The sequence below is a fragment of the Patiria miniata genome, unplaced genomic scaffold (assembly GCF_015706575.1).
Source record: "Patiria miniata isolate m_02_andy unplaced genomic scaffold, ASM1570657v1 HiC_scaffold_7, whole genome shotgun sequence".
Classification (NCBI taxonomy): domain Eukaryota; kingdom Metazoa; phylum Echinodermata; class Asteroidea; order Valvatida; family Asterinidae; genus Patiria; species Patiria miniata.
This window is the reverse complement of record NW_024037074.1, coordinates 23,000,382-23,014,879: the sequence shown is the minus strand read 5'-3', so window position 1 is coordinate 23,014,879 and position 14,498 is coordinate 23,000,382. Positions and strand designations below refer to the sequence as shown.

Genomic DNA, 14,498 nt, shown 5'->3' with positions numbered 1-14,498 from the left:
TGGATTGCCACCGGCAAACCTTTAGTAATCGTTAGTTTGCCGTCATTACCTCCGGCAAAATATCCACTATCAATAATTAAATAGGCCCAGGAAATTTGCTAGGACCACATTTTCTGCCAAAAGATATTGTTCAACTTTTCAAAAAAAAAGGTCATTAGACATGTTAGAATTTTAAGAAGTTGGCCTTGTTTGTCATCCATACCCAGCATGCACTGCGATTGCGGACTTCCGTATATGTACACGTACACATTACACGTAGCCTAATCAAATCAGCCAGTGCAGTGAATCACACACACGACACAAGCACCGCATTGTGTTTCATCAATCGGGAAACAAACGGGATGTGCTCCGGGATGTCAACCAGTTGCAAAATACTTGCCTTTAGATAGTTATCTTCGCAGTAAGACGCCACATCCAGCATATTCGCATGACGGTACAACTATAGAATGCAGGGCCACTTTACTCTACATCCGCGCCTCCGTACGGCTGGCGTAATTTTTATTCCTAGGAGGGTTAGGGGCATTGTCATGAATAATTCATGTTTATCCATGAGAACTGACAATGACATCAACAGCATTGTTGTTAGTTACTCAACTAGTTACAATACATTAAAGCATTTTAAAGAACGGTTGTCGTCGAGCTACCACACAGTAGCCTAGTGGATAGCGAGATGAGCTTATTAATACAAAGATTCCTGGTTCGAATCCACGTCGTCGCTGCTCATTTTCATCAGCTATTTTTCTTCTCCAAATTTATCACTGAGATAATTTTAAATTAAGGGGAAAATAGAACGAGAACCTAAGTCTTGCAATTATTTAAAGGAAAAACTGAATTATTCATGACATTGCCCCCAACCCTCCTAGGAAAAAAAAATACGCGTACGGCTGCGTGGAGGCGTGGAACCGCAGTCGACCTACCTCCGAAAATCGATCGTGGAGTCGTGGAGCCGCAGAGAATTGCGCCCTCTATCGGTGCGCGTCTCTGCAACTCCGCGACTCCGCGCCTCCGCCACTCCAGACAGTGCCCCGTCGCCCTCCTCCCTTCCTAATTTGCGTGCCCATTTAAAGCGATTCTGCGACTCCAAGACTCCGCGCCTCCGCCACTCCAGACAGTGCCCCGTCGCCCTCCTCCCTTCCTAATTTGCACGCCCATTTAAAGCGATTCTGCGACTCCAAGACTCCGCCACTCCAGACAGTGCCCCGTCGCCCTCCTCCCTTCCTAATTTGCGCGCCCATTTAAAACGGGTATGGATGCTTCGTTCTCAAAAACATTCCGCCGAGAATTGCGCCCTCTATCGGCGCGAGTCTCTTTGGGGAAGTTTACTCGAAATGGCGCACGATATTAACAGGGTAAGCCGCGGCTCGCGTATGGGTGCATGCACACCGGTAAATAGGCCAAAATCCATCCGCCGAGTTCGTGAATAAAAGTTATACCCTCAAAATATTCTATTATATATTAGAGAGTTCTGAGCGCCGTAAAATTGGGGGAATTGAAGAGATATATGGTAATGAACCTCTGGCCCGGACTTGGGGCTTCCAAATTCTGAGCGTTTGGGATGCTATTGGGCTCGAAAGTGGCGCTATATTGCCATGTTGTGGAGGGATCGTTTTTCAAGATGGCTACTTTTCCGCTTTGGGGAAAATAGGGGTCGTCTTCTTTGGGTGAGAATGTCTAGAAAGTCAATGGTCAACCCACCAAAAATGAAAAGAAAACGAAAGATGACATGTTGATCATCCATTATTCTGTGCAGCTTGAATACCTGTGAGAGTTCTGAGTATATTTTTAAAAGAATTTTGAATTATGGGCATTTAGCACTAGTGTCTATGGAAAATTATTTGCAGGGTTGCATCCGTATGGAGGAAGTCCAGTATCTGATCAGACAACATAATCACGGGCTATGCTTGTCCGGTTGGTATTATAGGCAACATTGGTATACCGCGTGATAGCAATCGCTATGGGGAAATATCGTTTTTCCGTTTTCGGTTTCCTTTCCTTTCTTTGCTTGTCAGTCATGTACAATGTATAACCATTTTGAACACACCTGAAGCTGGTCTTTCTTTATAGGCCTAAAAGTAAATGCATTCACGTGTGGCCAATCGTGGACCAATCGGGCGTCATACTAGTAACATTTGTCCATTGCCAATCGTGATCAAACTGTGAAATCGCACGGTGTTTGTTAGGTTCTGTTCCATTCTCCTTGAGTCTTTGGGGTCTCACATCATTGTTCATGTATTTCCCTATCACATGTAGCATTGCAGCGGTTTCTATGGAGTGACATAATAATAGGCCCACACCACGTACTTCGAACTTGAACTTCGGTTTATCGACTACATGCAGTGGCGCAGCCCTCAGCTCATCAGACACTATAGGTGGTCCGCGATTTGTGTTCACTAGGGCCGTTCACCGGGCCGGTAGTGCCGGAGACGCGCAAGGTATGTATATACAGTACTATAGGCCTATCGCTTTTAATCTTTTGGCTAACTTAATTCAGTTGTATTAAGGCCAAAAGCTGAAGTGAGAAGAGAAAAAGGAACGGATATTTTCCCCATTTGCTTTCCCAAAGCCTTTTTTGTTTCCATTGGAAAATCACCATGACCCTTCAGAACGCAATTTCGACTAAATAAGTCTATAATGGTTTGTACGATCACGAGCGCAGCTGTTGTGGGTCATCCGGCGATATTTTGGTCTCATTTTGAGTCATAAATCATCCGGTACATATTGATCGTTGATGGCCGGCGTTAGACGATCAAAACAAACCCTCAAAATAATGCGTAGGCTATAGACAAAGTTATAATTTGTTTACAAATTGGATGATGTGGTCACGTGATATACCAATAACTTTCAGCGAACTCAGTGTTCTCCACTGCGCCGAATGTGTATCACTTGAAATGTGATTGATGTACATGTGGTGTTGAGAATTTAATTTGAGAAACTGTTTAGTGTGGACAAAATAACGTAAAAAAAATATTTAATATGTTTGGGTTGCATGTCGGTAATTGCTCGTTGGTTTGACGCCACAGGTAATTACCGTGGTCTATGGGCCTACGCCTAGCTGTCATGCGCAACAACAAAGACGTACATGTTCATGTGACCCGGTTTGTTTGTATTTCAATGGAATTTGATCTGTAGGGTGCTGCTTCCGGGTTCAAGTCATTACAAGATTGCCATTAAAAATTATTCACTACAGCTATAATGATGAAAAGTCGTCCATGTAAGCGCACCAGTTACCTAGTTTTTCCGCCGCCTGGACGGATACCTGTTTGTTCTGATGGTTTGAATTGAGTCGGCATTTCAACATTTCACATCTGTCCTGTTTATCCCGATTATTGTTATTATTAGTTAATGAAATTCGTTTTACCCTTTCTACATTCTACCCTTTCTACATAAAGATACATTTAAGCCTACAAAGCAGCACGGTCTAAATCGACAATGATGAAACTCGCAGCAATATGTTGTCTTCTGGTATTGACAGCCTTGACAACGGCCTCTACGTCCCAAGGGACGGATGCCCCTGGTTCTTCATACGATGGCTCGCTGTTAATTGGTGCCTTCAACATCCGAGTATTCGGAAACAGTAAAGTTGGTAAAGTTCACGTATTGCAGACGTTAGTTAAGGTTAGTAAAGTGTCGCACACTTCGTGACGCCTAGAACTTATTTGTGTGTTCGTTAATTCTTTAATATGTTTACAGCATTAATTTAATTTCTTTCCATTTAAATATACAATGTATAGTAAAGGATATTTATTACCATAGATATTTTGGTGAAATGCATTAATCGCTATATGCTGGATGACCTGTTAAAATGGATACATGTCATTTTACGTATTTTTTTCGCAGATTTTGAAGCGATATGACCTTGTGTTGATTCAAGAAATCCGTGATAGGTTTGGTACGGCAATTCGCACACTGCTTGACACTCTGAACTCGTAAGTGTAACAAAATGCTCTTTGCTATATACACATTAATGTTACAGTGTAATGGAGAAAAGTGCCGTTTTTAGTATTTCAAGATTTTGGTGCCTTTTACAAAAGGTTATTGTATATGTAAAAGTCGAAATAGTTCAGAACAGTGTACTGTATTAAAAAAAGTGAAGTATATTTATCATTGCTCATAAGATTAAGACGACTTTTAGCCAGTGTTCTGTTGAAGAAGTTTCCTCAGTGTATGACTGCGTAATTAAAAGAGTGAACTTAGGGGTATAAGGCCAAAAAAAGTCTCAGGTTTCTGGTATGGAGCTTGCCCAAAAAGTGGTGCGGCGACGCGGCTTTTTTTTTACAGGTTTTTTTTCTGCAAATGTCGGCTGATGACTGCAAATGGTGCCCGACTAAACTTAGTGCAAATATATGGGAGTCCAGAGAGGCCACATGAAGCTTATTCTCGATCGTAACCCCATCTAAAAACACGTTAAAATTGTGCAGCAGCAGGATTCCAGTCAAACCAGTGAGTTTGGCAGTTTTGAGGCATCATCTTTCATTGAAAAAAAAAACAACCCTTTTTCATTTTGCCGACGCGCATTGCTACGGCGACGCGCGCGCATACCAGAAACCAGAGATTTTTTGGCCCAAAGTTGTGGAAACCTGAAAACATTAAACTTATATTTCCCCAACTTCTCATCAGGGAGGTCGAGGACAAATATGAGATGGCCTTGAGCAGTAGACTCGGACGTACACGGAACAAAGAGCAGTATGCATACTTTTACAAGTAAGATTCTAAGATTTTTTTATTTGCCTTTTGATATTATGACCATTCCATTTGTTGGCATCGTAATCATGTCTGCCAGTGTTTTAGTGATACTTTGTGAAGCCTGTTAATATTGTTGGTCATCCTTTTACAGCGAAACCCAAATGCCAGGACCATTTTTTTCAGTGAAATTCTGCATGTAGCACTTTCAAAATAGATGAAAGCACAATTCATAAGCTTTCTTTTAGTACAAGAATCGTTCAAATCATTCATGTACTTTTCAAATGTTAAACACAATTAACACCGTTTTGAAGTTCTGTCCACGGATCACCCCCCCCCCAAAAAACCCAACGAAAACAACTCAACAATATGATCTTTGTATGTGAAATGTTTCAAATTTCTTACAATTCCGTGACTTGAAAAGTACATGAGTGATTCGAATGATTCTTGTACTAAAAGAAAACTTACCGTATTCGGCTTCGTCATAGTCTAGATTTTGAAAGTGCTGCGTAACAGAACTTCACTAACAAAATCGTTCCGACAATTGGTTTTCGTTATTTATTTTACTCACCCTCTACTGAACGATTCTGTGCGCATGTGTCTAAATATACATCAGAAGTGTCAACCCGGTTGACCAGGTAACAGTTCGTCCAGTGAGAGCACCAAAAAGGTCAACCCCGGGTCCATCATGATCCGGTTAAGACATTATATGGCCAGCACCCTTAGGGAGGTACTATTGCGCAGGCTTGAATAATCTCCACATAATTATGTTCATTTTTCAGGCCGAGTCGGCTAACTTTGCTTCGGAAATACGTCTATGACGACAGTGAAGATAAATTCGAGCGGGAACCGTTTGTTGCTTATTTTGAGTCGCCGACAACTGGTAAGATCAAGAACAATAATCAGGGTCGCGGTCCCCCAAATCACGCTGAAAGCAAGCAAAGCAATAAAGTTTCCCTGTTTGTTTTACCAGAAAAGAAAAACTGTTATAATGTTTGCAAAAGTTGCGAGGATAAACACATTCCTGAACAGGTCACCGATTTCTATCTGAATGTGCGAAACTGTAGGCTAGTTGGTCCTAGACTATTATTTGAATTTGATATTTCTCATACCGTTCATTGACATGCGCGGTAAAGCCTGCACGGGAAATTCAGAGCATACCTCACGACTCACGTGCGCTGTATTCATGCTTAACATGTGCGTGAGGAATTTCCTGGCCGCTGCCGAATTTCTCAAGATCTTTCGATAGCGACCTCTACCATCGTTGCAAATTTGGTCCAGTCTGGAACTGGTAGCGTCTTGGCAAAAGACGCACTGCACAGTGTCGGCTCAAAGTGGCGCTGTATTATATAGGCCCATATAAAGTTCGATTTTTGGCTTTTTTGTTTGTTTGGTGTTTTGGGGTGTTTGTCTGTTTGTTTGTTTTTTATTGGTTACCATATTCCAATTTGGATCAGGATATTCTGTGTATGAAGCCCGTATATTGTTACAAGTTTGCCGTCCCCAGGGACGGAGATGAGGATTCAATGATGAAATACAAATAATGGACACTCTTTACGATTACAGCCATGGAACGCTTCGCAATGATCGGTGTACATATCAAACCGGATATCAAGGAAGCGGTGGCGGAACTCGACCACCTTGTCCATGTCTATGATGACTACGTGAACAAGTCTGCAGGCAATACGGTATGTTTGGAACACAACAGCCATTATTCAGGACTTGTTAATCATTCGTCACACTATGACCAATTTGCTTGAAACCATTTTCATCCGAAAAAAGTCGACAACGTGATTTTTTTAATGATTTCTTTTGAAAATCTGATTCATACTCGTCAGTCGTATAGCCATTGCTTTTTCTCAAAATATTTTTGACGGTCCTTTTTGTACCATACCTGACTAAAATGACTGTCACTTAGAATGTGACTGGTTACATATCTCACTGAACGTCTGTCACTTGTGATTACACTTGTCTGGCCGCAGCTTTATAGGTGATCTATACACCGCGTGTGTATTAGTCTGGCGCCGCTTGTTTCGTGTACTCCATGATGATACATTTTGTGTGTACATGTAGTCAAGTCTCCATGCGAACGGCAGAAGTGTATTTTCACCTCCATCATAACGTTATCACTACACAGCCCATGCTACAGAATTTTAATCATTATAAATCAATTAAATAGCTTTTTTCGCGCTCAGCAAGCTTTACCAGGCTTTTATTATTTCTCGATAAATGTCATTTGATTATGTAACACCCATCCTCCTGAGGACGCGAGCACACTGCCCGAAACGTCAAGTTCTCCACTCTACCAACCGGTTCTTTTCAGAACCACACTTCTTCCAAGAAGAGATTACGTTCCACATGGTGTTACCCGCAGATCTGTACTTTAACGATTGTTAATTTAACAACAAAAGGTCCGAAATAAAGTTCTTCTTTTTTGGTAATCACTGTTATGCAGAATGCCATCATTGCTGGTGATTTTAATGCCGACTGTCGATACGTCTCTAAGACCGCCCTGAAGAACTCCCTCTTGCGATCGGACATGCGATTCCGTTGGATTATTCCCGATGACGCAGATACAACTGTTGCCGCTTCAGATTGTAGTTATGATCGGTATGAGTGTAAATATTGTTATGGTATTCCACTGGTTTGCATTACAGTGTGCACCAACGGAATGCTAGACCTAGAATGTGTAACCAACATAAATATATGGTTTGAAAGATACGCCTTGATCCACTTTAAATGAGACAACAAACGTCCAAATCTGATAACTTTTGACAAAGTTATGAGTAATTTTCCAAGAGAGGTCAAATTTACCATGGGACAAAGTTTTCAATACGGGCGATTCCCAATAGTGCGCCTCCAAGAGTTTACAACGCGTTGGCCAATCACAATGCGCAAAATCTGTCGACCCAATGCGCGTTTGGAAAAGGTCGACTGATTTCGCGCATTGTGATTGGCCAACGCGTTGCAAACTCTTGGAGGCGCACTATTGGGAATCGCCCGTATTGTAGGCATTGGAGAATAGCCTCTGCGTGGATAATAATGCCTGGCCTACAAAAAATGTGTTTAGCGAGTAAACACAATTCTAAACACTTTCTTGCTATCTGTTTGTAAACATGTTTACACGCTATACATTTGTAGCGTGAGGTGATAGCGAGAAAGTGTTTAGAATTGTTTTACTCGCAAAACACATTTTTGTAGGCTATATAGCAAATATCCACCCAGAGGCAATTAGCTATACCTTTGTCACATGTCTAAAATTTAAACCTTGGCCACTTTGACCTCTCTTGGAGAATTACCCATAACTCTGTCAAAAATTATCAGATTTGGACGTTAGCTGTCTCAGTTTAAAGTGGAAAGGCGTATCTTTCAAATCATACCTACATTATCTATATTGAATACACATTTGGGCAGATCCACTCTTCGGCAGTGCAAGTATCTGCGCTCCCCCCCCCCCCCCCCGCGTCAGCCTTCAGGTAAAGGTACAGCTTGCTCGGGCCCTAGTCATATCAAGGGTACTGTATGGTGCCACCACCCTGTCGTTGAAGGCAGCTGACATCAAACGCCTAGACAGTTTTGGCCGAACCATTTGGCGTCACCTGCTCAACATCAAGTGGCAAGATCATGTGACAAATGAAAGACTGATGGAGATGATCGGCGACCGGTGGTGCTTCAGCAGTAGCACTGTGATGGAACGAAAGGCAGCATGGTTGGGCCATGTGGTTCGGCATGGCGGCATGGCGGCAGCTGTTGTGGATGGGATGCCAGTGGGATGTCGTCGCTCCGTGGGCCGGCCAAAGATGCGCTGGGTGGACAACATCCGTGAATGGTCTGGGTGTGACACCAACGAACTGAAAGCAGCAGCACTGGAAAGACGGGCTGTGGTGGGAGTGGTGCCAGTGATCCCAACTGTGTATAATTTGAGGAGGAGACCACGGGCAAATGCCTATGTCTAACGAATGAATGAATACACATTTCTACGTCTGGCATTCCGTTATATTTTGCTTGCATTTTTTTATGCACAATGTATAACGTTGCTTCTATATAGTTAATTTATGGCTTGTGACGTAAAGAAAACAATTTTAGTATATCTAAAAAAAAAATCGTAATTTTGGTAACCTCCAGACGGCGAGAACTTGCCTGAGGATCAGATATTCATGTGTGCATGAGCCACGGTAAGGCCAAAAAAAAATAATAAGTCGGTCTCTGGTCAGCGCGCGCGTCGATTTTAATCATGCGCGTCAATCTTTTTTTTTTCCAAAATGTTCCGCGGTAGCTCCAACAGCGCCCTCTATTGCTGCACCTCCTCAATTTTTTTTTACCAAAGAGCACCAAGGAATGGGAAATTGCACAAAGGCAAATGATCGAGAGCACCAAGGCAAATTATGGAGGACACCAATGTACATGAGGACACCAAATAGCAAAATAGTACCCCACCTTGTCTGTACAATCCAAGCTTGAAGAAAAATAAAAAAGCCCAAAAAAAAAAAAGCCGCGTCCCCGCGTCAATTCCGGAACTTTGGTCTGACCAGAGACCGAACATTTTGTTGGCCTAACATTCAAATTTTATGCGACCCTGCGCGCCAGCCAATGGGACTATAAAAACTGTGAGGTCACTTCGATCAGAAATGTGGACTAAGCTGTTGATTGGTCAAGTTCACTGCAAAACTGCAGTGTTAAATTTACACTGTTGGTATTTATATAGGACCATCTGGTGTTAAATTTTACTGGTGTTGTCCTATATAGATACCGAATGGTGTTAAATTAACACTACAGTTTTTGCAGTGTTGGGGGCCATGTTTTGATAAAACAACAACAACGGGTTACGGAAGACCAAATATATACAAGGCGCCCGCTGAATGGTCAGAATCCCGAGGTCAAGACGCAGTCTTGTTTTGCGTATTAATCTGCTCACATTATCATATACCCTTGTTGTGCAATTCCACAGACCAACGAGAATGCACTGTCGGGGGAGATAACTAAATTACGTCATCCTGCTGTTGACCAATCCATAAACAGTAAAAACACGTTTCTCTCTGTCTCATACTCTTTTTAGAATTGTCCTTGCCGGTGACGATTTATTTGACAGTTACCAACAAAATAGAGCTGGTGTGTTTTACTTTGATAGAGAATATCATCTGGACATAAACATGGTAAGAACTCGCTCGTGAGATACCGATCACCAGAATAATTGCATTGATTTTGGTGATGCATTTTTGATAAGTGTAACAGATTTCGATTGTGTAATGCGGCACAGTTTGATGTAGAAGTTGGTGTATGGTAAATAAGGGTTGAAGTTTATATACCTTTTGCATACTTAACTATGATTCTGCACAGGAGCCTGGCCGCACACTAGGCCAAACTGTTTTGACACCATTGGAGTTTTGATATTAATGTCTTAAGCATAGGCTACTCTCTCTTATTTCCAATGACCGAAGATTATAGTGAAACTTATTCAAGCTATTGATTTTTTCACTCGGGTTTTGTCTGAAGTGATTCTATTTCAAAGTATTTCATTGTAGAGCGAATTCCACGCTATGTGGTCTATCCACTCTGCATGAAGATTAGAGTAAAGGCTTATACTCATCTGTGAACATTTATTATTTTAATAGGCTGCAGAAGTCAGCGATCACTACCCGGTTGAGATGTTTATCAAGGGAAATCTGGATCTCGAGTATAGGTGCGTGTTTATGTCTGTGTTTCCGACGTTTCTAGCAATACCTATAAGTTGTGATGTAGGCCTACTCATAGTTACGATGCGATCAAAAAAATGCCGATATTTGAAAAATTTATTTTGAATACTAACAATTGGAGCCTTAATTCTGCATCCGATTCCAAAATCTTAGAATTGACGTATTACTCAATAGTATTAAATTGTGATCTCACGACAAGTATATTTGCAAAAAAAATCACAAATTGTATCCCCGCGGCATACACATTTTATTACTAATAATCATGTGACATATCTAATTCACTTCATATTCGCATTCGCGTGAATTGATGTAGTCAGAAAATATCTGAAGCCATTCTTTGGCTCGAAGAAACGCACCAATTTCTTTTTATGAGAGCAGACATCTTTAATAAATTTATAATATGAACTGTTATCATTTAGTTGCGGTATTTTTGTTTATACTCGCAGTCCTGATGCGGTACAGCCGATGTTGCCTGCGTACTCTGATAGCATCAGTCGCTCGGGGAGTTTCCGTGCCGTGGTGTGGATGTGTCTGCTCGTAATGGGCCCACTGATCTTCCCTTAATTGTGTATCAACAAAGTCGTCCAGTCGTATACGGTTCATCGACACATGTACTATTCAATGGATCAGACTTTTCGTAAATTAATTGAATTGAATTTAAGATTTTTTTTTAAAATTGTTCCTACCATTCTCGCAGTCCAAAGACTGAATTGCGATGGTTACAATTTACAATTTTAACAGAAATCATTTTAAAAGGACCATTTATACATAATTATGTTAGACATTGAAATATTCTTAAAAGATCATTATTTTTTTATGCATAAGGTTAAACATTTAAATATTCTAAAAAGACTCTATATACATACATGTGCATTAACAATGTTAAAATTCTACCTAGACTAGATAAAAAGAACCGTGTTTTGTATAACTGTACACGCCTTTCAATCAAATACAATGATACTATTCATGGTACAACTAAAGAAAAAAACAGTATACTTCATTCTATTCATTCATTATTAACTAATGACAACATTAAGCTTTGATAGGAAAACTGAATAACTGTTTAATCTTAATCAAGGAAATAGGAAGGTGGACATGATGAGAAAATAATACTGAAACGGGCACGTATAACATCAAAACTGTAACATTTCACATATTATCAACAAACACATCAACGTCATAACAAAAATTGACATAGCGATAAAAACAATGCATTTTATGTTTTACATCCAGACTTATCCGAGGATTTAATTTTCCAGTTTGAATCTTGCATATATGGGCATGTGCTGACATTTCTTTGAAGCACTTTTCTCCGGCCTTTTCCGGGGACAAATTCCCACAATGCGTTGCGTTTCCCCCAACGAATTTTGCGTAAGACATTCAGCGTCATCAGCTTCTCACACAAACAACAGAGTAATGGATTTTATTGGTACATGTAAGGAGGTGTATATTTTTAATGACAAGAGTACTATATATACCAAGTCATGTCTTCGCAGGCGAGCTTGCTGACAACGGGAAAAATGCTGCACAACAATAAATTCGACCAAAATATGGATACGTATAGCCTATGCCAAAGCTTCTCCCGTTACATTTGGTCTGCAGACTTCAAACTTTTCGGACATTGTAGCCACACTATCCAGCTCTCAATTCATGTAAAAAATATTCGGGAATAAGAGTCCTATATAATACGAGATATATTATACCAAGCCATCTCTTCGCGGGCGAAGGCCCCTGATAGGAAGTCAAAGGCAAAATGTTGCACAGAAATATGCATGGTCAAATCATGGATGCGTATCTCAAAATGTCTACAATTATATTTTGGTCTACGGATTCTAACAGTTTTGAACATTGTACCCACGATATCCATCTCTCTATCCATGTAGAGATGTTAGGGAATTTCTCATTACAAATGGCTTAAACATTGAGATACACCATGCCATGTCATTGCAGGCGGATCGAGGCTTTCCGAGGGGAGTCGCGGAACGTCCAAGCTGCTGAGAATGAGAAAAGACCCTTTTCAAGTTACATGTAGTTGATTACATTTAAGCACCAATCGGATAGCCTCAATTGTAGTTCTTACCCTTCGTTGCATAAACTTCGGAGTAGTCCATATAAGATACAATCTTTCATCTTCATAAACACAACCAAGTAGGTCTTTAATCACTACGTTATCTGCACACGGTTGCTAGATAACTTGGGGGAAAAATCCGGGGAAAGTACATACATATTAACAAGAGAGAGAAGTCCAACCACTTTCGATTTTAACACTTAAAAACAGCATTGTTTTACGACAATTAATTATTATGAGAAAGTATAAACACCAAAATAAATTTTTCAAAAAATAAAATAACATAAAATATACCCAAATATGGGACAAAATGTATTACACGACAGGTATTAAAGATTTATGCAAATTAGGCATATTTCCACTAAAAATCCAGCTTGGTAACCATCATTTTCAGATTCAGCACCCCAGAATTAGTTAAAATTAGCTATGTTACCAACTTCTACCAGAGTTGCTGACTCGAGTCATGTGACTTGGACTCGAGTCGGACTCGAGTTGCTATTTTTGTGACTTGTGACTTGACTTGTAAATACCAGCTTTGACTTGTGACTTGACTTGGACTTGCAAACAATGACTTGTGACTTGACTTGGGATTGCAAAAAATGACTTGTTACCAACCCAAGTCAGACGTTACTCGAGCGACCCAATACACTTGAATTAAGCTATTATACATTTAATTAGCATTTTAATTCCAGAAAATAGACCTCAGTGACTGAATCCAGTGAAATGAATAGTTCCCACTAGTTTAAAAAGTGTTCAATAAGACTGTCACAACAAACTACAGTTTTCAATGACCAATTGTCTCTTACTTAATGTATTGGTTGAACAAACTTTGAAAGGAACCTTTCATGAAAAGAAAGCAGGCCTTTGTCAATTGCATGTAAAATACCGGATAGCCTAACCCATTGGTAGGCGTTTAGTATACATGAAAATTGAACAATAAAGTGTTAGTATACTACATGTAATCGAGTGAGGAAGTCTTTTTTTCACGGTCATCTCAACATTTATTTCTACAATGTAAAGTAAATTTATTAAAGTATACAAAGGGCTAATATCCGACATAATTATATGTGATAAACTACAAGAATAGTAATTGCAACACATTGAAAAAGGGGAATTAAGGAGGCATGTTCAAAATAACTCGTAAGTTCACGCAAGGTTAATTCTTTTAGCTTATTACAGCTGGACAAAGTAATGTGCAACTTGACGTGTTCTTGGACAAAGATACTTGTGACTTGACTTTTTTTTAGACCAAATGACTTGTGACTTGACTTGTGACTGGACCTAATGACTTGTGACTTGACTTGTGACTGGACCTAATGACTTGTGACTTGACTTGGACTTGCAAACAATGACTTGTGACTTGACTTGGACTTGCAAAAAATGACTTGCTGCCACGTCTGACTTCTAATAAGAAATGCACTGATCTTTCTTGCCCTAAATGGGCCCTTTTTTTAAATATCGCCTATACAATAAAAGGTGTCGTGCACACGATAGAGCCTGGAACGCCATTTTGTCTTTGAGCTTCCGGACCCCACCCCCCTCAATGGCATTTTACACGGGGTTACCCTTCCTTTGTACGGGTGTCGCCAGGATTTTGTTAGAGGTGTGGGGGGGGGGGGCAAAGTCCCCCAAATCCCTGTACTTTTCCACCATACTCTCAATTTATCATTTTTTTCCGAGGGTATGGACAGGGGGACATATGGCAATATGACTTCGCACCTCTTTTTCTTTCGTTTTTCTTCCCCCCCCCCTTTTCTTTCTTTCCTTTATCCCGATTGCTCCCTTCCCTCGCGACGCCCATGTGTGCCTCGTGCTGTAATTTGACTGAGGAATATATCTAACCGTAACCACACCCAAGAAACAGTCGTGTTGGAATTTTATCTTGGCATTCCTCAAGAAAAGAAATGATAAAAAAATCGGTTGGAAATGGGTAAAAACGAATTTTACTTACGACCCTCACTTCCGGATTTTGGTTCCTACAGGCTTGTTCCATCACATTTTGTTTTCACATCGCGTACTTCCATGCATGCGTGGGGACAAAAAAGATTTTATTATTA

At 40.6% G+C, this 14,498-nt stretch overlaps 1 protein-coding gene across 1 annotated transcript; it reads left to right on the top strand.

Moving 5' to 3' along the window:
* Nucleotides 1-1,985: 1,985 nt before the first annotated feature.
* Nucleotides 1,986-12,884, top strand: LOC119744521 (deoxyribonuclease-1-like). The gene is made up of 10 exons (XM_038220473.1): nucleotides 1,986-2,432; nucleotides 3,390-3,615; nucleotides 3,838-3,926; nucleotides 4,618-4,701; nucleotides 5,463-5,563; nucleotides 6,247-6,368; nucleotides 7,136-7,290; nucleotides 9,737-9,833; nucleotides 10,293-10,360; nucleotides 10,820-12,884. The coding sequence occupies exons 2-10, from the start codon at nucleotides 3,430-3,432 to the stop codon at nucleotides 10,935-10,937; spliced, it is 1,020 nt and encodes a 339-aa protein (XP_038076401.1). The 5' UTR covers nucleotides 1,986-2,432; nucleotides 3,390-3,429; the 3' UTR covers nucleotides 10,938-12,884.
* Nucleotides 12,885-14,498: the final 1,614 nt, after the last annotated feature.

Bases quoted from the DNA above. Each gene is read 5' to 3' on its own strand.
- LOC119744521 (XM_038220473.1), top strand. From the start codon at position 3,430: ATGATGAAACTCGCAGCAATATGTTGTCTTCTGGTATTGACAGCCTTG. The intron at 6,369-7,135 runs GTATGTTTGGAA...ACTGTTATGCAG, and splicing joins ACAAGTCTGCAGGCAATACG to AATGCCATCATTGCTGGTGA. The intron at 9,834-10,292 runs GTAAGAACTCGC...TTATTTTAATAG, and splicing joins ATCATCTGGACATAAACATG to GCTGCAGAAGTCAGCGATCA.